Source organism: Papio anubis, chromosome 5, assembly GCF_008728515.1.
Source record: "Papio anubis isolate 15944 chromosome 5, Panubis1.0, whole genome shotgun sequence".
In the NCBI taxonomy this organism is placed as follows: domain Eukaryota; kingdom Metazoa; phylum Chordata; class Mammalia; order Primates; family Cercopithecidae; genus Papio; species Papio anubis.
The window spans coordinates 107,163,128-107,186,978 of NC_044980.1; the positions used below are offsets into that span (position 1 = coordinate 107,163,128).

General features: G+C 41.8%; 1 protein-coding gene across 3 annotated transcripts in view; it reads left to right on the plus strand.

Moving 5' to 3' along the window:
* The first annotated feature begins 926 nt into the window (after positions 1–926).
* Positions 927–23,851, plus strand: part of KCNN2 (potassium calcium-activated channel subfamily N member 2) — a 138,517-nt gene continuing 115,592 nt past the window's right edge. Inside the window, exons 1-2 of one of the 3 annotated variants that reach the window (XM_017959786.2) lie at positions 927–2,311; positions 2,945–3,040. In XM_017959786.2, the coding sequence (XP_017815275.1) occupies positions 1,031–2,311; positions 2,945–3,040 (1,377 nt within the window). In that variant the 5' untranslated portion in view covers positions 927–1,030. The remainder of the gene's footprint in view (positions 2,312–2,944; positions 3,041–23,851) is intronic. The other 2 variants (XM_017959787.3, XM_003900003.4) reach the window with 2 other exon arrangements.

The window sequence follows — 23,851 nt, forward strand, 5'->3', positions numbered from 1 at the left end:
GGAGCAGAAGAGGAGCTGGAGGCCGGCGGTGACTGAGCAGCCCCCACACCTTTGAGCGAGCCGCCTGCCTCTCCACCGCTTGGAAAGCCCTCGGACCTCCGGATTCGGGCTGCCGGAGAGCCTGAGCGCCAGAGCCCAGCACCCGGCGGCCGGGGGCGCCAGCCCCTCATGTTCCGGAGAAGGAGCAAATGTGAGCTGGCAGTAGCGGGGAAAGCCCTCCGCCCCCGCCAGGGGGACCCGGGAAGCCCTGCCGGCTCTGCTGGCGGACTGCGGGGATCCCCTCCTCCGGCCCCGCCCCCACCCTCCCCCAGCCCGGGTGCCGAGGCTGTTAACCCTACCCGCGCCGCAGCGCACTCGGGCTAGAGCGCCGCGCACCCAATCCAGACTCCAGAGCCCGCCGGCGGGGAAAGATCCGGGCGCGGGGTCGGCTGTGATCCCGCAGCGGCCAAGGCAGGGCTCAGGCCCCGGGATTCTCCCCACACGCTACCGCACTGGCGTAGCCGGCCGCCAAACTTTTTCTCCCCAAAGCCAGTGCCCCCGCAGTTACTTGGCGGGCAGCCGGCAGCCCACTCTCGGCGGGATGATCTGGGAGAAGCGGGCGTGGGACGAGGGGGCTGCTGTTTTGCAGCCCTACGAGGCATGCAGGCGGAGAAGTGGTCGGGGTTTAACACCGTCCCTGCGCCTGCCCCCTGGCCAGGATGGCCCGACGTGCTGCAGTGGTTGGCGCAAGTGATCCGGGCAGCGCATCCGGCACTAGTCAGGGGGGCAGCGGCATGGGAGGGAGGGGCGCCTTTCTCTTTTCTCCTCCTCCTGCAGCCCAGCTACACTGCGTAGAGGCTCGCCATCTCCGGCAGGGCTGAGGGGCGCACGCAAACAGCAGGTGGAATCCCTGCCCTGGAGCGCCCTGGCTCTGGACTGCACCCCCCAGGGTTTCTGTCCTGCAGATTCCCATCCCCATCTTTCTCTGCCACACACGCTTCCCTAAGCCGCGCGCGCCGCAAACTCAGTCTCGGTCCCCGCAGGTGATGTCATGCCCATTGTTTTGGTGCGCCCAACCAATCGGACTCGCCGCCTGGATTCTACCGGAGCCGGCATGGGCCCTTCCTCGCACCAGCAGCAGGAGTCCCCGCTCCCGACCATAACGCATTGCGCAGGGTGCACCACCGCTTGGTCTCCCTGCAGCTTTAACAGCCCTGACATGGAAACCCCATTGCAGTTCCAGCGCGGCTTCTTCCCAGAGCAGCCGCCGCCGCCGCCGCGCTCCTCACACCTGCATTGCCAGCAGCAGCAGCAGAGCCAGGACAAGCCGTGCCCGCCCTTCGCGCCCCTCCCGCACCCTCACCACCACCCGCACCTCGCGCACCAGCAGCCGGCCAGCGGCGGCAGCAGCCCATGCCTCCGGTGCAACAGCTGCTCCTCCTCCGGTGCCCCGGCGGCGGGGGCGGGGGATAACCTGTCCCTGCTGCTCCGCACCTCCTCTCCCGGCGGCGCCTTCCGGACCCGCACCTCCTCGCCGCTGTCGGGCTCGTCGTGCTGCTGCTGCTGCTGCTCGTCGCGCCGGGGCAGCCAGCTCAATGTGAGCGAGCTGACGCCGTCCAGCCATGCCAGTGCGCTCCGGCAGCAGTACGCGCAGCAGCCCGCGTCCGCCTCCCAGTACCACCAGTGCCACAGCCTGCAGCCCGCCGCCAGCCCCACGGGCAGCCTTGGCAGCCTGGGCTCCGGGCCCCCGCTCTCGCACCACCACCACCACCCGCACCCGGCGCACCACCAGCACCACCAGCCCCAGGCGCGCCGCGAGAGCAACCCCTTCACCGAAATAGCCATGAGCAGCTGCAGGTACAACGGGGGCGTCATGCGGCCGCTCAGCAACTTGAGCGCGTCCCGCCGGAACCTGCACGAGATGGACTCAGAGGCACAGCCCCTGCAGCCCCCTGCGTCTGTCGGAGGAGGTGGCGGCGCGTCCTCCCCGTCTGCAGCCGCTGCTGCCGCCGCCGCCGCCGCTTCGTCCTCAGCCCCCGAGATCGTGGTGTCTAAGCCCGAGCACAACAACTCCAACAACCTGGCGCTCTATGGAACCGGCGGCGGAGGCAGCACCGGAGGAGGCGGCGGCGGTGGCGGGAGCGGGCACGGCAGCAGCAGTGGCACCAAGTCCAGCAAAAAGAAAAACCAGAACATCGGCTACAAGCTGGGCCACCGGCGCGCCCTGTTCGAAAAGCGCAAGCGGCTCAGCGACTACGCGCTCATCTTCGGCATGTTCGGCATCGTGGTCATGGTCATCGAGACCGAGCTGTCGTGGGGCGCCTACGACAAGGTACCGGCTTGAACCCTTGCCCACGCTACTGGAGTCGGGGCACTGGGTGGTTGGGATGGGCACTGGCGGGGACCCTTTGCCTGCGGGTCCCAGCCTCCCCAGAACTATCAAGTGAGCCAGCCAGGACAGCGGGCGCGTCTAGTACGCGCATCCCTAGTCAGCTAAACAACTCATAGATGAACCCTTTCCGCGTGCAGCCAAAGTTCTCGAGGCAGTTAAGAGTGCCCAGCGCATTCGCGCACCTTTAGTAAGTGGTTCTGGGAGTCGGTGGAAACCACCTGTGTTCATCCCCTGGTGAATTATGTTTAGGAGGGCCCTTTCAACCCGCTCTCTTGAACTCAGGAGGAAGTTCCTCTCTGGTTTTGCTAGCCTGGAGCAGCAGCGCTTCGTTCCTCTATGGCGTGGACCCGGCAGTCCAGCCACGCGTCTTTCCAGTCTTTCCAGGTCTACTCTCATCTCTTGGTTTTGAGGCTGAATGATCTGACAGATCACAGAGCCAAGACAGGTGCACCCCTCTCCCCTTATCTTCCTTCTGTGAGTTCAGGTCCACCTATGGGGGACTGACTGATTCTGGGGGCCTGGAAGGTGGTTAAAAGTGCTTCTTTCTTAAAAGTGCTTCTGTCTGTGTTGCAGGCGTCGCTGTATTCCTTAGCTCTGAAATGCCTTATCAGTCTCTCCACGATCATCCTGCTCGGTCTGATCATCGTGTACCACGCCAGGGAAATACAGGTAACTTAGGTCCTGCTGTTTATGAATGACCCAAAGCCCTGCAGTCAGCCTAGAGAAACGCGAGGCAGCAGAGGCTTTTTCCAAGCCGTCATGTCCTTGCTTGAGGTTACAGAAGACACACGCTGTATTGTTATGTTAGCACCTGACCTGTTCTTTCAGGAAGTGGAAAACAACACAAGGCAGGGTAGCAAATAAGCATGCACCATTTTCGGAGATGTATTTGTTGGACTCAAGATTTTTACTTCCCCTCAATAGGCGGATCCTTTTCTCCAGATCAGTCACATTTTGTTCCTTAAGGCCAGTTATGCTCTAGTTTTAATCTAGAATGAACTTTTGTTCTTGTCTGAGATACCTCTTCCTAGTGGGTGCGTCATTATGGGAGATTGTATCTATATAATTTTCTATAATTTAGGATAGAGAAGAAAATTGAGTGATGAGTTGCTGGCTAATTTATTAAATGAGATATGGGAAAAGATCTAACCATTTCCTAAATCCCCCACCATTAAAAAAAAACTGTTGTAAGTTTAGAATGCAAATTGTGTATATCCAATCATTAAGTATTTTTAAAAATGTAATTTAACAGTTAAGGCCACTGTCCTTGTGAGTTTTTTTTTTTTTTTCCTAATATTTATTTTGTTTAAATGCAGTCAGGAGCTCTATATTTGGCTGTTAGTATCCATATCAGAATGCTCTATCAAACTTATGGGTCATCTTGTCAGTTGTTAGCCTACAAAGGAATATTAAGGCTTTTAAATTAAATTAAGTATAGAGTTTTCGAAAATTAGATTGGGATTTTTTTCAGCTTAGAATTTGCACTGTGTGGGAGGTGTGGTGGCTCAGGCCTGTGGTCCTGGTGCGTGAGAATTTGCACTATGTATTTTCTGATTTTTTTTTCTTTTTTGAGCAGTTGTTAGACATTTGGTGGTACTATGAGACCCTTAATTTAGGCCATCTTCCTTTAGACTGCCTCAGTTTTAAGCTGCCTTTCAATTTAAAACCTTATATAGGATTTGCCATTGAAGTCATTTAGTATTAATTTAAATTAAATTAATTTTAAATTAGTAACTAGCAAACACAAAGTAAATATGGGAGAAATCATTTTTAATGATTGCCCAGACAAAATAATGATGCACATTACTCCAAGTGCGGAGGGAGAAATTATTTCACCTTGCCTTTATATTTGTAAAACTTTGAAAAATGTGTTTTTGAAGGGATGAGGTTGGAGAATAATTAGAAAGAGTGAGACTACTCGGGAAATAAATAACAGAACTGCACGGCCAAAATGAGATGAACACATTTAAATTTTTTAAAGTTTTAACAGTTTACATAGATTCATCTTTAATTCAATACTAGGGATGGTGGGCTTTTGAGATTCTTTTTGAAGATTTTAAAGAGATACTAAAATATAACTTAAACATTAGAAATTTGTCTTTTCATTTTGACTTGAAGAGTAGACAATTAGAGCTGGAAGGAACAAAATAGGTTTAATGGTCCTTTGACTCAGTTTACAGATAAGGAATCTGAAATCAGCAGAGGTAGCTTGCCGGGCCACACAGCTAGACAGTGCACAGTGAGAACCAGCCCTGTCCTAGCTTCCAGGCCATAATGCTTCCCTCTGCGATCTGCTGCTACATGCCAAAAACCCTGAAACATGGATATTTCTTTTTCTGCAGTTTCCCTCTAAATCCAAAAGTTTGGTATATAAATTCACTTAAATTTAAAAGATTATTCCAAAACGTTCTTACATATTTTTAAAAATCAAGTTAACTTGAAAAATGTTTTGCTTAGTGATTCTGAAATGAGAGACCTTGCTGGGTTTTATTAAATACCACCTTTGTGTTATTGCCTGTTCCTTGTGAAAATCACACAGCTAAACAAACATTCATGGGGGAGGACATTTGCTGGTATTAACATCAAGAACAAAGTGTCTTGAAAACACTGACTCTTTAAGAATCACTGGGAGATTTTTTGAAGTAATTCATAGGAGTCTAAGAAGAGCTACCAAATGTTAACTATTTATTTAAAGAAATTGGTATCATATTAGAATGCTTGAAATTTACAGAAATTAATAAAAAAGCATCATATTTTTATAGATTAATGCTTGAAAGCATTCCACTCATTGGGTAATTTTGAGGATGATTTCAGTTATGCATGTGCATATGTATTTTGATTAGGGTATGTATTGCATGGGTGAGACAAATGACATGGAATGACCCTCCACGGCAAATATGCACAATGAACTTCCTTACTGTTGGGCAACATAAACGTTATAGAATGTTGTATGTTTTAAAATTGGGTTTATTTTATATGATATGTGGCTTCTGTTAAACTCACTACACTTAAGATAATTTCAAAATAGATGCTTGGGTCATATCATTTAATTATTTTGGATGTAGGTTTTTTACTTGGTATATTATGTAGAGGGATTTCTCCTTTAAGCTGAAACTCCAAATTCTTATATGAGATACTTTTATTTAAAAAATAAAATAAAATGGAGAAGGGTCAAATAAATGTGAAGACCCTGAAATAGAAGTCAAGAACCAGAAAAAAGTAGAGATGTTCTAATTCGTCCAGAGAAGAGCGTCAACAGGGCTGTCAAATACCTTACTCTGAAACGCAATGAAACCAACTGCCCAGGCTTATGTATATGCGTGGAAAATGATGAATTACGCCCCCCCCCTTGTTTATTTATTGATGTCACTGCTGTGCGTGTATTTTTTTCATAAAAAGTTTTAAACTAATGAGCACTTCTCAACTCATGCTAAATGATTCCAAATATATCAATTAACTTTGAGTTAAGAAACTAAATGCAAGGGTTAGCTGCCATTCATAGCATGTCCTTGGACGTAGCATATAATCTAAAAGAACAGTTTTGCTTTTTCTTTTTAGCATATCAGTATGATAATCAGATAGTTAAAGCTAGCCAGTGTAGATTTCTGGTGCATGATATGATTTCTCACTGCATTCAGGAAAAGTAAGTGTTATAACTGACTTTCTGGCTCTATGTCCTCTGGAATTGCTTAATGAAGCAAGAGGAGGCCCTGACATTTTCATGGAGAACCTTGGAAAGCAAGTCTGTGTGACCTTTTATAAAATGTTTATACACACTCTGGCAAAATAAGATGGTTCAGGTGAGTCATGGACGGAAGTGCTTGAATTAAAACAGTATGATGGGGAGGCTTTGTAAGATACCAGCTCAGTAAATTTCAGCTTTGGTGTCATTTTTCAGTACCACAGACAGCTCAGTGCACCAGGCAACAATTTTGTTCATTTTATTAATTACTTTTATACCTCACTACCGAAAGTGAAATCACATTTTTGGTCGTAATACTTATAAAATATCAGATTGAGTAGTAGTAGTTTTTAGCTAAGGAGATATTAGACTTTTTCAGGTGATAATGAACTTGTTTTCTCTATCAGTAAAGCTAAAAAATAAATGAATGAACGCATAAAGAAATTGTAATAAATGCCTATGTATGATGACCTTCTGACAAAAGAAAACATAGTAGGGATTATTTTTATACAGTTTGGAAAGGTCCCTTGCTATTAAGTAAGTAGCCTCCCTATCTCAAGTCTCAAGGTCAAATTATAGGTAAAACAGAAACATACTTTTCAGTGACTTTTTTTTTTCCCCCCACCCCGCAGCGGGGTTGGAGATATGTCTCTGACAGAATAAGTACAAAACGAAGTTCAACTATTCTTTGAGATCTTCAACATCAGAAATTTTCAGTGTAGCTTCCATGTCATCTTTTCAGCTTTAGTATACTATTATTTTTCTTATAGAGGTAATTTTAGATGAAAGAGTTGTTTAGTATTTTGAGGTAGGCAAACATAAGATTCTAAGCGGGAACAGAAAACCCGTTAGACTAGTGCCTGATCTGTCTGGATCTTATGGGTCTTGGAAGAATGGCAGATGATATACTTTGAATTGGAAAACATTTTCATTTGTTTGTTTTTGTAATATACAGCTGACTTTTGAACAACATGGGTGAACTGTGTGGATCCACTTATACACAGATTTTTTTCAGTAAATATAGTGGGCCCTCCATATCCATGGGTTCTGTATCAGCAAAAGTACAATATTCACTGGCTGTAAAACCCTCATACGGAGGATTGACTTTTCATTTATGTGGGTTGCAAAGTGCTGAAAGACTTAAGTATACCTGGATTTTGGTGTCTGTGGGGTTCCTGGAACTAATCCCCTGTGGTTACCAAGGGACAACTGTAATTATGTAATAAATAGCGTTAGGGAAAGCAGTGATTTTATTTGTTATGTTTTATGATGGAATCATGCTTTTCATCATCTTTCAAGTTAGCTTTTCAGAGATGGACTCTATAGCTCTATAATCGGAAGAACAGAAATAAAAATTTCTCTTCATTCATGCACCAAGGCCACAGAAAAGAGGAAACAGTGAGTGAGGGTGGGGGCCTCACCTGGACTGGTTGGGGAGGGGTGGTCCCTGTCTACTAGTAGGCTCTGTGGTTTGCTATATGAAGGCTCAAGTCTGAAGAAGAAGGAAAAAATGTTCTCTTTTCTACCTCTACAGAGAGCAAACAGGTGTTTGCAGACCATGCAGGAAATACTGCATATAGTTACTATTTTTATTAATGAAATAACCAATACATATAATGAAAGTAATTCAAACAGTACAGCAGAGTTTAGAATAAAAAGTGAAAGTCATACTCTCTCAGTCATGTTTCTCAGAGGTAACCACTTTTAAGTTATATATATATATGCCTTCAGAACTTCAATACAGAATATTTAGGTATACACCCATACCTTGCTTATATTCTGTAGTGTATCTTGGAGGTTTACCCTCAGCAGCAGTAGGGACCTATTTCTTTTTTTTTAGCAGGTACATAAGATCCTATTCTATGGATGTACTGTGGTTTACTATCTGAGAGCTGATAGGCAATTTGGAGTTTTCTAAGTTTTTGCTGTTACAAGTAATATTACAGTGAACATCCTTATATATTTATTTTAATCTATTTAGAGTATGTACATATGGTAAATTTTCAGCAGTGAGACTGCTGAATCAAAGGGAGTTTGCATTTTAAATGGAAAGGTATGGCCCACTAGTTTTCTAGAAAGGCCGTCAGAGTTTATGTCTCTGCTTTCTCACACATTATTCCTCCACAGCATTGTCAACACTGGATGCTATAAAAAGATTTATTAAAGAAATCTAAAAAGTTTACCATTTTCTTGCGAAACATTTTTTGGTGACAAATTGTTTAAGGACAAAGCTCAAGGTCTCAGGCTTCTTTGCATCTATTTTGTAGTATCTAGCAGTGCGTTATCTAATCTGCTGGCAAATGGAGTTATCAGAAGCAAATGTTTGCCAAAGTTTTATTATTTCCGTTAAAAAAATTTGCATCCTGGCTAACACGGTGAAACCTCGTCTCCACTAAAAATACCAAAAAAATCAGCCGGGCATGGTGGTGGCATGCACCTGTAATCCCAGCTACTCAGGAGGCTGAGGCAGAGAATGGCCTGAACCTGGGAGGCGGAGCTTGCAGTGAGCCAAGATCGTGCCACCACACTCCAGCCTGGGTGACAGAGCAAGACTCTGTCTCAAAATAAATAAATAATAAAATAAGATTTGGAGGAGGTTGTTGAAGGAAGCTAAAGAAGTAGAAGAAATTATCTTGGATTGGTCTTAAGTTTTCTGCTATGGTAGTTTCATGTACCTATGAGGTAGATAAAAATTATAGCAACAGGTTGAAGGTAAGACTCTAAAAGATAGTGAGGTAGAAAACTTGCCTGAATTCCTTTGTTGAGTGGTTTTCAGCTCAGTGACTGATGTCTATATTGCCAGCAACCTCTACATCAGAAGTAATGAGATGCTCAGTCCCTTTGACTTTGTGTATACACTGTAGTAACGAAATCACTCAGGACTAATTTTCTCTGCCTGCCTGTGTAAAGATCTCTGCATTATTAATGGGTGTAACACTAAATAAAGCGATCCTGGTGTGTTTACAGAGCAGCATCACAAATGAATGAAGAGTGGAACTTTAGGTTTACCACAAATGGGTTTTCTAGAGCACCCATCCTGTTTCTGGGCCATGTTTTGTACAGTTCAGAGATAAAGGCACTATGGACTGTCATCATCCCAAACCACACTTGGCAGGGAGCACCATAGCAGCCTGCACTGATTTAACTTCAGAGAAGTTATATTCGGTTAGGATAGGAAGTGGTTTTGTGGGGTTGTTTTAGAGGGAGTTTCTACTCATTAAGAAATAATGTAATATTTGCTACTTTGGGAGTATATTTTCAACCTGAAAGTCCTTAAGAATTCTATTTATAAAACTAGAAAACACACAGAGGGATCTTAATTATTATTGAACCCAGTATCCCACCCAGCACGAGAATGTCCTTTATGTCATTTTTAATAAAAGTGAGTCACCCAGTTCCTGCTTAAACTCTTTTCCTGAGATTGTCAGTTCATACACGTACAAGGCTGTTTCATTCTTAGCTCTTATTTTTAGTAAGATTTTATGTTCAGGTGAAGTCTCATTTTTATTTATTCCGTATTCAACATTTTAAAAGTTTTTGAGGTCTGCAAATGCAATGAGGAATAAGACAGGAGGGGCCCTTTCCTCTTGCAGCTGATATTCCAAGGAGGAGGGGTTAAAGAGAGACAAAAATCAATAATAAAATTTTTGGAAGTTGTGATAAATTCCTTAGAGGAGAGACAAAGGGCTGAGATAGAAAGTTGGGAGACAAGGGTTGCATACATCAGACAGGACCATCAAGGGAGGACTTTCTGAGGAAGTGACATTTGAACTGAGACATAAAGGGAAAGGAGTAGCCAGTATTGCCAGAGTCTGGGAACTACCTGTGTGAAGGTCTCATGACCGGGAATTTACTGTGCTTAAGCAAATAAGAGCAAACCAGCATAGCATAGCCCAAGCAGGAGCAGAATGGTACCAAATAGAGTAGGAGGGGATAAAGGGACCTGGTTTTCAAGGATCTTGAGGCAATGGTAAGGATTTATGGATTTTTTTCTTTTTCCCCGACGTGCAGGAGGGAACTCGGTTAAGAGTTTAAAGCAGGCAAGGGTCATGATCCAGCTTAATGTTTAAGCAGGCCTTGTTTTGATGCTGTCAGAATTGGCCTGGATACTATTAGGAAGTTGTTGGCAAGCTGTTTCATAGAGAGAGATGATGCTCACCTGGCTTAATAGCATTCTTGCTTGTAGCAGCCATAAAGATGAGAAGTGGGCTGATTGGAGGCCTGTGTTAGAGGTAGAACAGACTTACCATTGGACGGAATGTGGCAGGTAAGGGCAAGGGTCAATACAAAGATGATTAATGGGGTTCTGGCTGGAGCAGCTGAGTGTATTGTGCTGAGAAGGGAAGACTCAAATTGAGAAGCAGGGTGTAGAATCAGGAATTTCTTTTGGCATAATATATTTGAAATTCTGCTGATTGTATATGAGAGTCTGGAGTGCAGAGGAAGTCTGTACCGGATATTTAAATTTGGGAGTTATCAGCACAGAGACTATTTAAACCCGCAGGAATTGATGAAATCACTGAGAGAGAATAGAAAAATGAGAAGGTTGAGAGTTGATCATTCTCTGACATCTAGAGGTTGAGTAAAGTAAGAACTAGAAAGAGGAGACAAGAATGAATTGTCCCTGAGGTGAAGGAGTCTAAGAGATAGGAGTGTTTTAAGGAGGGCATAGCACTCTATATTGAATGCTACCAAGGTCTGTTAATATGGGGTAGAGAAGTGGTTTTTGGATTTGGAAAATTGAAGGTCATTGCTGACCTTGATGAGCCATTTCTGTGGAGTGGTAGAGACAGAAATAGACTGTAAGTTCTAGCATAAAAGAATAAGTTGATTTCCCTTTTCACAGGATCACAGAGCAAACATTTTAACATTAGATCCATTTAAAGGCCCTCCTAGTTAAATAGTCCCAATTTCTTTGAATATTCCTTCTCAGACATTGAATGTACCTGATCACAACCTTCTGGACTTACTCAGTTATGTTGAATTTCCTCTTCAAATGAGAAGGTCAGAAATATACCCAACACTTTCAGATAGGATCTTCCAGTGGGGTTAACGCTCTTCATCAAAAATGCTATATTATACTGACTCTTATTAGTCTAAAATGGTCATTGCTTCACAGAAATTTGCCCAGTGACACTTGTAAAATTGTTATTGAGCTAAATGCTCAGCTTTACGTTTACTAACCCTTTTAAATAGCGTCTTGATTTCAGACCAGCATGTCAGCCTGCCAGAATTGTTTGAATCAATGCTAATGTTTATTTGAAAATCCTGTGTATGGATGATCTATAGAATTGGAAGGCTCCAGAGTTTACATTGGTGCTAGATTCTGTCCCAGAAACGTGGTCAATATTGGTGGCTCTTACTTGGTTTGGATACCTGTCATTGACATATTTGACTCTTCTTTCCTACTTTTGTGCTAGCTATGAGTCTGAAAAGTGAACCTTTGGACAAGACAAGATCAGAGTTTAGAAGTAGGCCCTTTTTGTTGTGAGCCATCTGCTCATCCATGATGTTTGAACTCTGTGAACTCTGTTAGCCACCTCACATTTCTCTAGTTTGTGTACAAGAATTTTATGAGGACTGTCTGATCCCTTGTTAAAATCCACATTTTCTGTGTATACTGCAGTGTCAGGATCTTTCAGTCTATTAGTGATATCCAAGAAGGAAGTAAGACTGATTTGCCTGTAATTTTAGTGTATAATATAGGCTTCATGACCTAATCCCTTTACTCGTAAAAATTTTATTTTTTCCCTTCAGATTATAAAATTAATAACTATTCATGTTAGGAAATTTGTGAAACATAGGAAAATATGAAAAGTAATATAAATTAGTCTAATCTTGCCACCCAGTGATGACTATTATTTATGATATTGTGTATTTATATAAAGCATATGGACATCCTAGTTGAGATGTTGCTGTATAAGGAGATTTTATATTCTCTTCATATAACTTTTTATTGTTTTTTCCTCATGTTTAAACATTCTTAATATTGTAGGTGCAAGTTTTCTTTCATTATGTAGATATAATCAATTTAATTATTTTCCCTATTTTGGACACTTAAAAATTAGAAATAACATATTTTAAACATTTTTATAACAAATACCCTTGCAGATTAACTTTTGTGAGCATCTCTGGTGATTTCCTAAGGATAAACTGCCAAGAGAGAAATTACTGAATTAAAGGGTATTTAAACAACTGATAGCTTGTAAAATTATTCTCCCAAAAGTTTTTATCAGTCCTTTTATTTTTAAAGTGCTTTCAAACCACTTTACGAAATGTGGTTTCTTGAACTGATATAGCAATTTCTGCAGTATCTAGGCTTAAGAGTGCCAGGTAGCATTGAGTACTGTGATGTGTAAATCTGGCAATTTGCTTCCCTGTGGTCTCCTATACCTTCCTAATTCTCCGTGATCTTGGTTTTGAAATATTGGCTAAAAAGGCTTCTAAAAGGGTATCCCTTTTGAATAGTTAAAAACAATTATATAGAAACAATGGGAAAGCAATATTGGAAGATAACTTTGTCTCCAAATATTCCCAATTGTTTTCATTATGGGAAGCTTTAAAAACCATGATTTCTGACAATTTTTCTCTCTAAACTTTCCTGCTGAGCAGAGCAATAGGACTCTCCTTTGTGTTGACTGTTTTTACAACACAGTCTTGTGGCTTTGTGCATTCATTCTCAGCTCTGCCACTAATCAGCTGTGTGACCTTGGACAAGTTACTTAATCTCTCTGAACTTCAACTTCCTTCTCTGTAAAATGGGGAATACAGAGTACCTCTCTCATGGGGTTGTTATGAAGATTAAGTAAGTTTATATATATATACACACACACACACACACACACATATATTACTTAGAAGACTGGCATGTGGTAAGGGCTATTTACATGTCAGCGGTTGGTTATTGTTCACTATTTTGGAGTTTGTTGGGGTGGAAGGGGTGGAATTGGAGCCCAACTTCTCTGGGCTTTAGAAAACAGTGATTTTTTTTTTCCATACGAAACTTATGAGAGAGAACAGGGCAAAAAAAAGGGGCCATTCAAGCAGTGTTTATTAGTTTATTAACACAATCTAGGGTGTGTGTGTGCAAGCGCGTGCATAGTTTTAAATGAAAGCTTTTGCTGTCTATTAAGGACAGCCATTTGTTTTTTTAAACAGATTTAGTTCTGAATCTTCCTGTGAGGAGGTTGACTATCTTAGGAGAGAAGTAATAATTTTGTCCATTAGATTTCAGATCTGTAATGAGTGTTCAGGTACTGTGATGTTAGGCTAACAGTTTTTACTAAAATGGCCATTTTCCACGTAAACTTACCATGGGTGTGGCTTCATCTTGGAATCAAGGCCCTTTCTGTGCTACATTAACTTCTTCAGGCATCACAGCTGACTGCCTCTCCTCACTACTAATTAGGACCCTGGTGACTTAAAAGAATTAAGTGAAGCACTCCGGAAAGTAAGCAAAGGGAATCATTTGGATGATGGAAAATTCTGGTATTAAACTCCTGCTGAAAGGGGATAAGAGGTAGTAAACAGCCTAAGGCATACATGCAAATGACTGTAGTTGGCAGTATTTCTGTCTGTATTCTTTGTAGGTCTACAGCATATTTAAATAAAAAGTGTTTTTTTCTTTTTCTGGACTGGGTTTATTTCTGGTGAGAGTTTTGTTTTCTTTGCTACCCTCAACCACAGTGCTTGGAGTACAGTGGTCTGAAAGAACTGGGAAGAATTTCTTTGTGTAAATATGACAAATAACATCTCGAAATATTCTGGGTACAGTGATTGTTTTACTTTTTATCAGGGAGCTTGTATCTTTTCTGTTTTATTTCAAATAATCATCAATTGAATCTACATTCTGTCCGTTCTTTGTTTAGAATAATGTGTTATCGTTGAGTGAGTTTTGGACTTTGCTTTTCGAATTTATAGGACACATTGGGATTTACACATTGTAAACTTGGAATGAATTATGTAGACCATTCTAACAACTGATATTCTATATCAATAATGTGTCCTTTGCTTCCTTTAATATTCTGGGCATTTTTGCCTGATTATGTAACTATCTGTAGTGATTATCTGGTTTTAAGATGGGATTGTTTTCAGGTAATTTGGCCGCTGAGACTTTATTGTCTGGTTACTGAGTTAGTTGTCTTCTGTCAGGAAGCTTTCGTGTTCCAGGGGAAATTCTATGCGATATTTGCATATTAGTTTTGACAAAGACATACTGATTTTTCAGGAGAAAGCATAAAACACTATAGTATGCTTATCAAGCTTTTCACCTTGGATAGTACTTTTCTTAAAATAGTGTCTCCTGTCACAGGGTTAAAAATTGCATGGGTGCTAATTCATGAACTGTTTAATTTTTTACTGTGTGGCTAAGGGAAACTATACCCTAGCTTTGGATAGTAGAGTATTTAAGAAATTGATAGTAGAGTGTTTAAGAAATTAAAAAGTGCTAATGAGACTGAGTGTTGAGGTTGTATGCATATAATGTGACATAAAAGTGATGGCTGTGGGATGTATAATAGTAATCTCATGCTTTTTCAGAGATATATCTAATACTTTTAGGTATGTACCCAAGCAAAAGTATTGACTGAAAACTTTGTTTTATTTATGTGGAATTAGCTATGAAGTTTTTAAGACTTAAAAGTCTTAGCTTTTAGAAACTTGCTGTAAGTCAATTTTCATAAAGGTAAATCTAATCTCTCACTTGGAAAAGTCATGTCAGTTTGTCTCTTGAGGTAAGAATACCTGAAGATATGTTTATTTAGTTTTACATGTCATTGGTTTAAAACCTTTAGCTTACTGCTTGAAACTCTTGGTAATGTTGCAAATATATTAGTGTTGTTGAAAAATATTTTGAGTTATAATTTTACTTCATCAGTAGCATTTTAGTCAAGATTTTACTAGTCGTTCTTATTTGTCAATATCAAAGAGAATATTTGATGAAAATGCGTTGGAGCAGGTGTCTACAATTTAAGCATGGGTGATACAAAGAGAAATCTCCAGTATGCTTATTATTATTATTTTGCAAAAAGAAAGCAACAACAACACAATTCGGGGATGAAAACTATTTTTTAAAACTGTTTTTGATTTTGTATTCACTGGTTCTTGTGGAGTTTTTATATCATTTAAAAAAAAGACTCACAGTGTATATATGTATCTTTCCTTTAGCATATCTATTTCACACAGTCTCTTTTATCTTTTTTGACAACTGTACCTATTTTTCAGTTGTTAAGTTTTGACCAAATTCTGCTTCACGTCTGAAACGTGTCCTTTGGGTGTTTCTTACACTGGGGAATGAAGATCCAGCCCACTCACTGTCATGTTCACTGTCTCAGTCTGATGCTGTGTGTACAGATTGCTTCAGTGGCAGCTATTTAGAAGTAATGTATCCATCAAATGTGTCTTACACAAGTAGCCACAGAAGGAAAGGGGACATGTGTTTAGGACTTAGTCCCTCAAGCCCATGTCAGAACATCCTTCCTGCACAGAGACTGCACAGAGCACTCAGTGGGCGAGCATCTGCGCTGCAGCATTTACCCAGCAGCAAGAGGTCTCCTCTGCACTAGTGTGCAAGGATGCAGGTGGCCGCAGCAAGGTGATCAGTGTGATGGAAGGTGAGCAGAAGCCTCATCTTCAAAACCCCAGTTATGACCTGCTGCCATATGGGAACACAATTCAGCAAATGAAAAGCAATAGGATGGGGAGGCTGATGGTGAGAAACGATAGGCTCAGATGCCCTTGCGACATATGCTGTAGCTGCATTTCCAGGCTGAATGCAAATTTTCATGAATTTGCTCACATTTCCTCTCTCCTCTGTTGTGTGAATGATGACTTGTACATTCAATGGGGTCCAAGTCGTCGATGATTTTTAACCTTTTTCTTAAACACAGTGGGGGAAATTACAATGAAGTGTTACAAGGTACAAGTGTACTTTCCCTTACTGAGGAGATAAAGAGAACAGGTTTTAAAATCATCTCATTGGCCAGCCATGGTGACTCATACCTGTAATCTCAATGCTTTGGGAGGCTGAGGGGAGACGATTGCTTGAAGGAAGCCAGGAATTGGAGACCAGCCTGGGCAACATAGCAAGACCCCATCTGTGCAAAAATAAATAAATGAAACACTTAGCTGGGCGTGGTAGTGCATGCCTGTAGTCCCGGCTACTTGGGAAGATGGCTTGAGCCCAGGAGTTCAGGGCTGCAGTGAATCATGATTGTACCACCACCCTCCAGTCTAGGCAGAAGAGTGAGCCCCTGTCTCCTAAAAAAAAATTTTAAAAATTATCTCATTGACTTTATTTTAAATTTGCCTATTGGATCCTTTTGAGGAGCAACTCTCCCTACCCAGTGCTCACTGAGACCACCACTGGCTGTGTGTACATAATCTCTCCCTTTTTCGGCTTCCCCAGCCTTGTTTTCATTTAGGAATATTCCTGGGAACATCTGCTGTGTTTTGAGAATACCAGCCATGTCAGGATTCCCACTCTGATCCTGAGGGACATACTGAGGATCCCTGATGCTCTCTAATCCTCCTATGTGCATCATTATGATGGGAGGGTGGAAAAATAAGCCTAAGTGTAACATTTTCCAGTCATGCTGGATGGTATCTGTTGCTTGTACTCGTGTTTATGTTGAATGTTAAAAGCTTGTGAAAAGCAGAAGAGCTGCTGCTTGAAGGTGATAGATGCCACCTGGCTGGGCCTGTCACTGTCCAGCAGGGTGTGGGTGGCAGCACAGAGTGTAGACCCCAAGAGGACAGTGTAAGGGGAGAAGCCCGAGGGATGCCTTCTATCTAGACAGACATTTGTGCCTCTGAAAGCAGCCCAGACACCAGTTAAGAACTTTGGCTCTGGATCCAGACAGATTTGAGTTAGAACTCAGTTTTACTCTGTGTGACCATAAGAAGACAGTATTACCCCTCCCAGGCTCAATGTTTCATCTGTAAAATGGAAATGATCATTGTACCTATCTCATTAGATTGTTTTTGGGATTCAGTGAGACAGTGTTTATGAAGAATCTAGCGTGATACCTGCCACATCATAAATGCTCAATAAGTCTTAACTTCTGTTATTATTATTCTGTCATTGTTACTGCTCTGTCATTATTATTATTAAGTAAATACTGTAGCCTTCACAAGGAAGCAGAGCCTAGAGTCTAGAAGGATCTCAAGATGGGAGGAGGGAAAGGCAATAATGACCCTGTGTCAAGGTACCTGAAAGTTCTGGTAAGAGGGACATTGGGCAGAGAAGGCAAATATTTGCTTAGTTAGAACAGGGATTGGCAAACTGCGGCCCATGGACCAAATCCGCCCCCTGAACAAATCTGGCCTGCATGTTTGTATATGAAAAAACTTTTATTGGAACACAGCCGTGCTCACTTGTTCAGGTATTGATTATTGCCGCTTTTGTGCTACAGTGGCAGGGTTGAGTAGTTGCAACAGAGGCCATATGGCTGGCAAAATGAAAAATATTTGCTTTCTGGGCCTTTTACAGAAAAAGTTTGCCAGCCTCTGAGTTAGAGAAGAGGATGATCAGCAAAGGCAAGAAGAAACATGCCTGAAAGTGTTTGTTCTGCCTTTGCATCAAAAGCTATTCTTGGTTCTGATTTTTACTAAGGAAAGTGTGTGGTGGGCAGAGGTTCAGGTAGATGCTGATTGGGAAGTGCAGATTTTTGTAGGTAATAGACTTTCTGTTATGGCCCATATCTCAGTCTTCTGTGTAGGAGTTTGTACCCCTGGGATTGAGGTGGAATCGTGTGTTGAATTAGATTTACATCATCACATGCAAGTGGAATGGCTGTAGTTGAAACTTCTCGTGCCTCCGGGTTGGGAGTCATTTTTGGGAGGGGCTGTAAGGAGAGAATGGCCTTGTTTGACCCTTGGTGCTGCATAACTTAGTCTCAGAAAAGCGAGGCATCTCATTGTGGCTTATGATGTTCCATGACACTGTCGGTGTGGCTTGCCTCAATCATGAAGTGAGACTCATTTGTTTTATGTTGTGAAGAAAGTATTTTATAGCTGACTGTTCTCTAACTCTGTATTTTGCCATAAGAAAGCCACAAATTAAGGTGGGAAGCAGTAAAGAGTGTTTGTTATTTTCTTTTGGTCTGAAGTTGTGGCAGCATGTATAATTTATTAATTTCCTTATTGCTGTTTCTAGTGATTAAAGTTATATTTCATGCAAATAATCTCCATTCTGAGCTGCCTACGGGCAACTCCTCTTGGAAGTCCCTCAGGGCTGCAGCTCAGCACCTCCCAGCCTTGTCATTCCTCTTAGGCCTCCTAGTGGTAGCTGACATTTGCTGTCTTAGAGAAGGGCACCACGGTACACCTGGGGCCCCAGGGAGGACCCTCGCCATCCCTTTTCTTCTGCCCATCTCCCCACACACTTGCAAGAGTCATCAGGATACTATGGCCGTTCCCTCCTTAGTGTCCTTGGCATTACCTTTGCTCTCTGCTGACAGTCTTGTGCCTTCATTCTGATTTCCAAACTTACTGACTCTTCCCAGGTCCTCCTGCAATCTCTTTTATGAATATACTTACTGAATATTTTATAAATATTATATAGCATATTATATATTTATAGCATATATTATATAGCTTATATATTATATAGCATATTAATATTTTGTAACTGTTATATAGCATAATTATATTGTGACAGTATAATGAATAACAATATATACCATCTATATTATATGTAAAGTGTAAAAATGTATAAGTATAGAAAAGTAATGTGTTATACATGTCTTTTACATAATTTATTTTTCAATTTATATCATTTTATTTTTAGCTTAGACTTAGTATGTTTTTTAACTCACTTATTTTAGTCCCATCTTAAGTAACAGTTTCCATGAGATTTTGAGTTATAGTACAATTACCTGTGTTTTCTAATACACAATACAGTAAAACTAAATAAACAACATGCAGCCTGGATTCATCCCAAGGATTCCTTTTGGGAATTTCTGTCAGTTGTTGCTGTATTCTTCTAACGTGGATTAATATAGTCTCCTGCTTCTCTCCCCCTGCTTCTTTCTGCTGGTCCATCTCTGCTGTTGCAGAAATTTCTGCCACAGACACAAACATGATGCTGTCACAACAATTCTAAAATGATGCCCTGGCTCTCTCTCTTGTTTCATGGCAATGGTCTGTAATGTAGATTCCTGCAGTTCAATACAGAGCTACAGAGCATCAAAGAGAAAGGGATTATGATTCAGTCCCAGGTTTTCCTAACTTCTCACCAGTGATTTCCCATGACCTGTTAATAGGTGTGAGCTTCAGTTTGTCATCTGGAAAATGGGGTAATAGGGCCCATCTCATGAGCTACTGTGAGAATTCTACTATACTTAGCCCAGTACTAGACACATAATAATCACACACACTGTAACATTAGTATTTTCATTGTTGTGTTCACCATCATGACCTCTGTAATCCTTAGTTTCTCATATGTAACTGGGGATGAGGCATCATGAGGTTTTTGTTAGGATTGCATGACTGGTTTGGGGGGCAGTTAGGGTGGGAGAGAGTAGTGAAGTGCCTGGTATGACATGTGGCCTTTGGGGTGCACTAATGCAGGCCATTATTACCATAGCACTTATCAGACTCGGTCTCTCAGTTGAGAGGGCAGCTCCCTGGGGGCAGGCATCATGTTCAATTCTGCTAGACATTCTCAGGGCTGAGCAGCCTAGTGAACACTCCTGAAGTGGATAAATCCAAGGTTTTCACATCTTGTGTGTCGTGCCATTTAAATTGCCACTATGTTTTCATCTGTGGTGTGGGGGCAGCCCTCCTTGTTCCTTCTTCTTGGTTTACCAAAAGCTAATTAAGAATGCAGATAAAATAACCTATCTTAGAGGAGGTGGTATGGCAATCTAATAAGCTAATAATAGTCTAATTAATGTCCTTTTTCTTAGCATAAAATTTGTCTGCTCTTTTTCTGCCATAATGTTCTGTATCACTAAAGAAATTTAGCTTTTAACACTAGTTGTATTGTCTGACTTTAAATTATTAAAATAGATAATGAAATGACTGGCAGTACAGTCAGAGATCATTGATTGAAATCACTGCAGTGAATTCGTTTCTATTTTTTATAACTGTATTGAAAGAGACAGATTTCATAGTTTGGTTGTAAGACTTGGCTGAAAGAAATACAAAAACAAATGTGTCTAGATGCAGTGGTGCTGTGCTTACAATGCAGTGGTAATTTTAGGAGAGCCATGAGACTCTAAGGGCTCTAATAGTGACAGATTAGCTTTAGGTATCTCACTGGTATAAGAAGACACAGAGACACTTCTTTGGGCTCGCTTGTGTCCCTCCAAGAGGATCACAGCATGTCCTACTGTGATCGTCCTCTTCTAATTCTTGATTTTACAAAATACCCTCTCATTTTTCAGCTCATCTCTAACGTCACCTCCTTTGTGAAGCCTTCTCATTGTTTCAGGCGTTTCATTCTCTTCCTTTCCTGAGCAACATTTGTGTTTGGTACTGGTTTTTAAGCCTCCTCGAGTGGTTTCCTGTGGCTATGCTTTACCTTCTCAAGGGCAGTTACACATCTTTTTGCTCAGAAGCAACATAAGCTATGCCAGTGTATGCTGCCATCCAGTGTTGCTGTGGAACTGAGCGAGGAGAGGGGCAGGACAGGAGCCAGTCCTCATCATAGTGCTGGGTGATGCAGGGATGGGGAGTTGGATACCTGTCTGTTGATGGTTCAGATTCTTTTTTAACCTGGAATAATACGACAGTATTCATGGATCTGGACAATTGTACTTGCAAGAGAATGACAGACTGTTATCCTGTTAATAGATTAACCAGAGGCCGGGCGCGGTGGCTCAAGCCTGTAATCCCAGCACTTTGGGAGGCCGAGACGGGCGGATCACGAGGTCGGGAGATCGAGACCATCCTGGCTAACACGGTGAAACCCCGTCTCTATTAAGAAATACAAAAAACTAGCCGGGCGAGGTGGCGGGCGCCTGTAGTCCCAGCTACTCGGGAGGCTGAGGCCGGAGAATGGCGTGAACCCGGGAGGCGGAGCTTGCAGTGAGCTGAGATCCGGCCACTGCACTCCAGCCTGGGCGACAGGGCGAGACTCCGTCTCAAAAAAAAAAAAAAAAAAAAAATAGATTAACCATGAGGTTAATGTTCTCTCCTGTATATGTTTCCTATATTTTAATCATGGATCAGAAATAGGCTTTAAAATGGTTGCACAGAGGGTAGCAACACAGAAGACCTGGCATATGTTTTCTTTTTGTTTACCATTACTATTCTGCAGTACAATCCATGCCTTCAAGAGCTGTTAAAATGGGATTTCCAGCTTTGTCAGTTAGTCTTAAAAGTGACCATCCCTGGCATCCATCGTCTCTAACTCCCTTCAGTGTCACCTCTGTTCCTTTCTGTGATACACAGCCATTGGAGAGGTTTACTAAATAAAAGTAAATTTTTGTCTGTAGTGGATATTCCCCAGCCTGAACTTGAGTCCTAATTGTTCGATGTGTAGATATCTATGTGAGGTTATTGCTTCTCTTGGGAAAATAGTTAATCTCTAATCTCATGTTTACTCATATATTGGCATTTATATTCCGTGTGCCATGTGATTACATTAGGAGATGCAAGTAACTCTGCTTTGAAGCATTAGACGTAGACGGTCTCTTTCTGTGGGTGCCGGAGACAGAGAAAGAATGTTAATGGAGAAAAGCCACCCAAGACAATACTCCTTTTCCTCTCAGGAGTCAGTAATTCTCTTGTCTTAGAGGAGACTTTTATTCCATTTTTCCATTTGTGCCACAAAATAAACTTTCTTCTGCAAAATAAATGGATGGATGGCATTTGCTCTCACAACTCCAGTCATATGCCCAACTCTGGAAATTGGCCGCTCCAAGGATTAGCAGCTTGCTTCAGTTAAATCCGGGTGATTGGGACTGTCTGCTCATGATCAGAATTTCTGTCTGGGTTGTTGGTGTTTAATGTCACACCTAGTTTACAAAATTGTTTCGGTGAACTTTTTATCAATGTGTGAACCATCTTGAGTATAGCAGATGAAGTTAATAGAACAAATTAGTATCTTAGTTAATATGTGTCAATTAAGAATCAATCACTCTAAAGACTCAAGGGAGGGGGGTGCAAATGAGTAGCTAAGAAAAGTGTTTTCTAGTTTGCCCAGGTACTAAGCTATGATAACTTAACCACTCTGTGACCTTTAGTGGAAGAACTGTGTAGCTGGGTTTTGTGAAGTTATCTGATGGGTTTGCATAAGTGTATCTTAGTTTAAGTCCCCTGTTTCCAAATTTGACCCTCCTCCTGACAGTGTATTCTGTGTGTGTAGACCCCGTACTTTCTTATTGCTGTCTCATTCATATAGTAGTTGGTGATTCTCTCAAATATTAGATGTGGCTGTAAAGCTAACAAGAGGAAAGTGATATTCCTCAAGGAATATGCTAAAAGATTGACTGCCTGGGTGTGAATATGGTCTTAGAGGGGAAGGTGAGGCAAAGGGAAGATACTCGAAGACATACTAAGCCCCAATTAATGACTTTTTTTTTGAGACGGAGTCTTGCTCTGTCACCCAGGCTGGCGTACAGTGGTATGGTCTCGGCTCACTGCAGCCTCCACCTCCTGGGTTTAAGCAATTCTCCTGCCTCAGCTTCCCAAGTAGCTGGGATTACAGGCGTACACAGCCACCCTGCCTAATTTTTGTATTTTTAGTAGGGACAGGGTTTCACCATGTTGGCCAGGCTGGTCTTAAATTCCTGACGTCAAGTGATCTGCCCACCTCTCCCAAAGTGCTGGGATTACAGGCGTGAGCACCACGCCTGGCCCACTTAATGCTTTTAAATGCATGTGGCACAGGAACAAAGGCCACCAACATGACTAATGAGGAAAATTGTGGTGCAGTATAAAAGAAGTCAGGACGTGTTTGCTTCATGCTTTATGGCTATTTTTTAGAAAGCTAAAATAGCTAACTAATATGTATCATGTGCCTACTGGGAACAAGCACTGTGCTAGGTACATTACACACATTGTCTCATTTCATCTACATTGTAATTCTTATTCAGCCAGTGAGTAGCAAAGTTGAGAATCAAATTCAGATCTGTGACTTTAAAGGTTCTTTTCTTTTCTTTGTGCAGTAGGGCCTTTACTGTTAGGTGTGATTTTATCTGGAATGTATGAGAAAAGTTGTACCACTTTTTCTGTCAGTTGTAATCATAAAACAAACGAAATACCTCTTAAAAACTTGTGGTATTCAAACACTTGATTTACTTTAATACAGATGAGGGAGATAGTTTCCTCTGAATTTTACATTATGCTACCTTCAATTCACCACAGTTGATTTAAGGAGACTTGTAGAACAATCTTTATCCATAATTAGTTGTTCCATGAAATATGTATTATTTATTCTTTTTCATTTGACTCTAGGGGTTGTTCAGAAAGAGCCACAGTGATAGAATAGAAGCCAATACTCAATTACCCATGAAAGTGAAGTGGAAGATGGGAAAGAATGCTGATGACTGTAATAAAATCTTGATGTTATCTGAGTCTGTGCCATAAGTGTGCTTCACTGTGGGATTCCCATCTTAACCTCCTGATTCAAGACTGACAGCATTTTCTTTGACATACTTCTCTAGAGTAGACACATATTCGACCAAATTAAGTGGCATGGTACTCCAGGGAAAGATCTCTGGTAATCTTTATAAGAATATGAGGTACATTCTTCTAATTGCATACGACCAGTAGGTTTTTTCTCAGATGCCAGCCCCTATCAATTGGTTGTAAATGGCTGGAGCATACATAGTGCTAAGAGTGATTCTTTA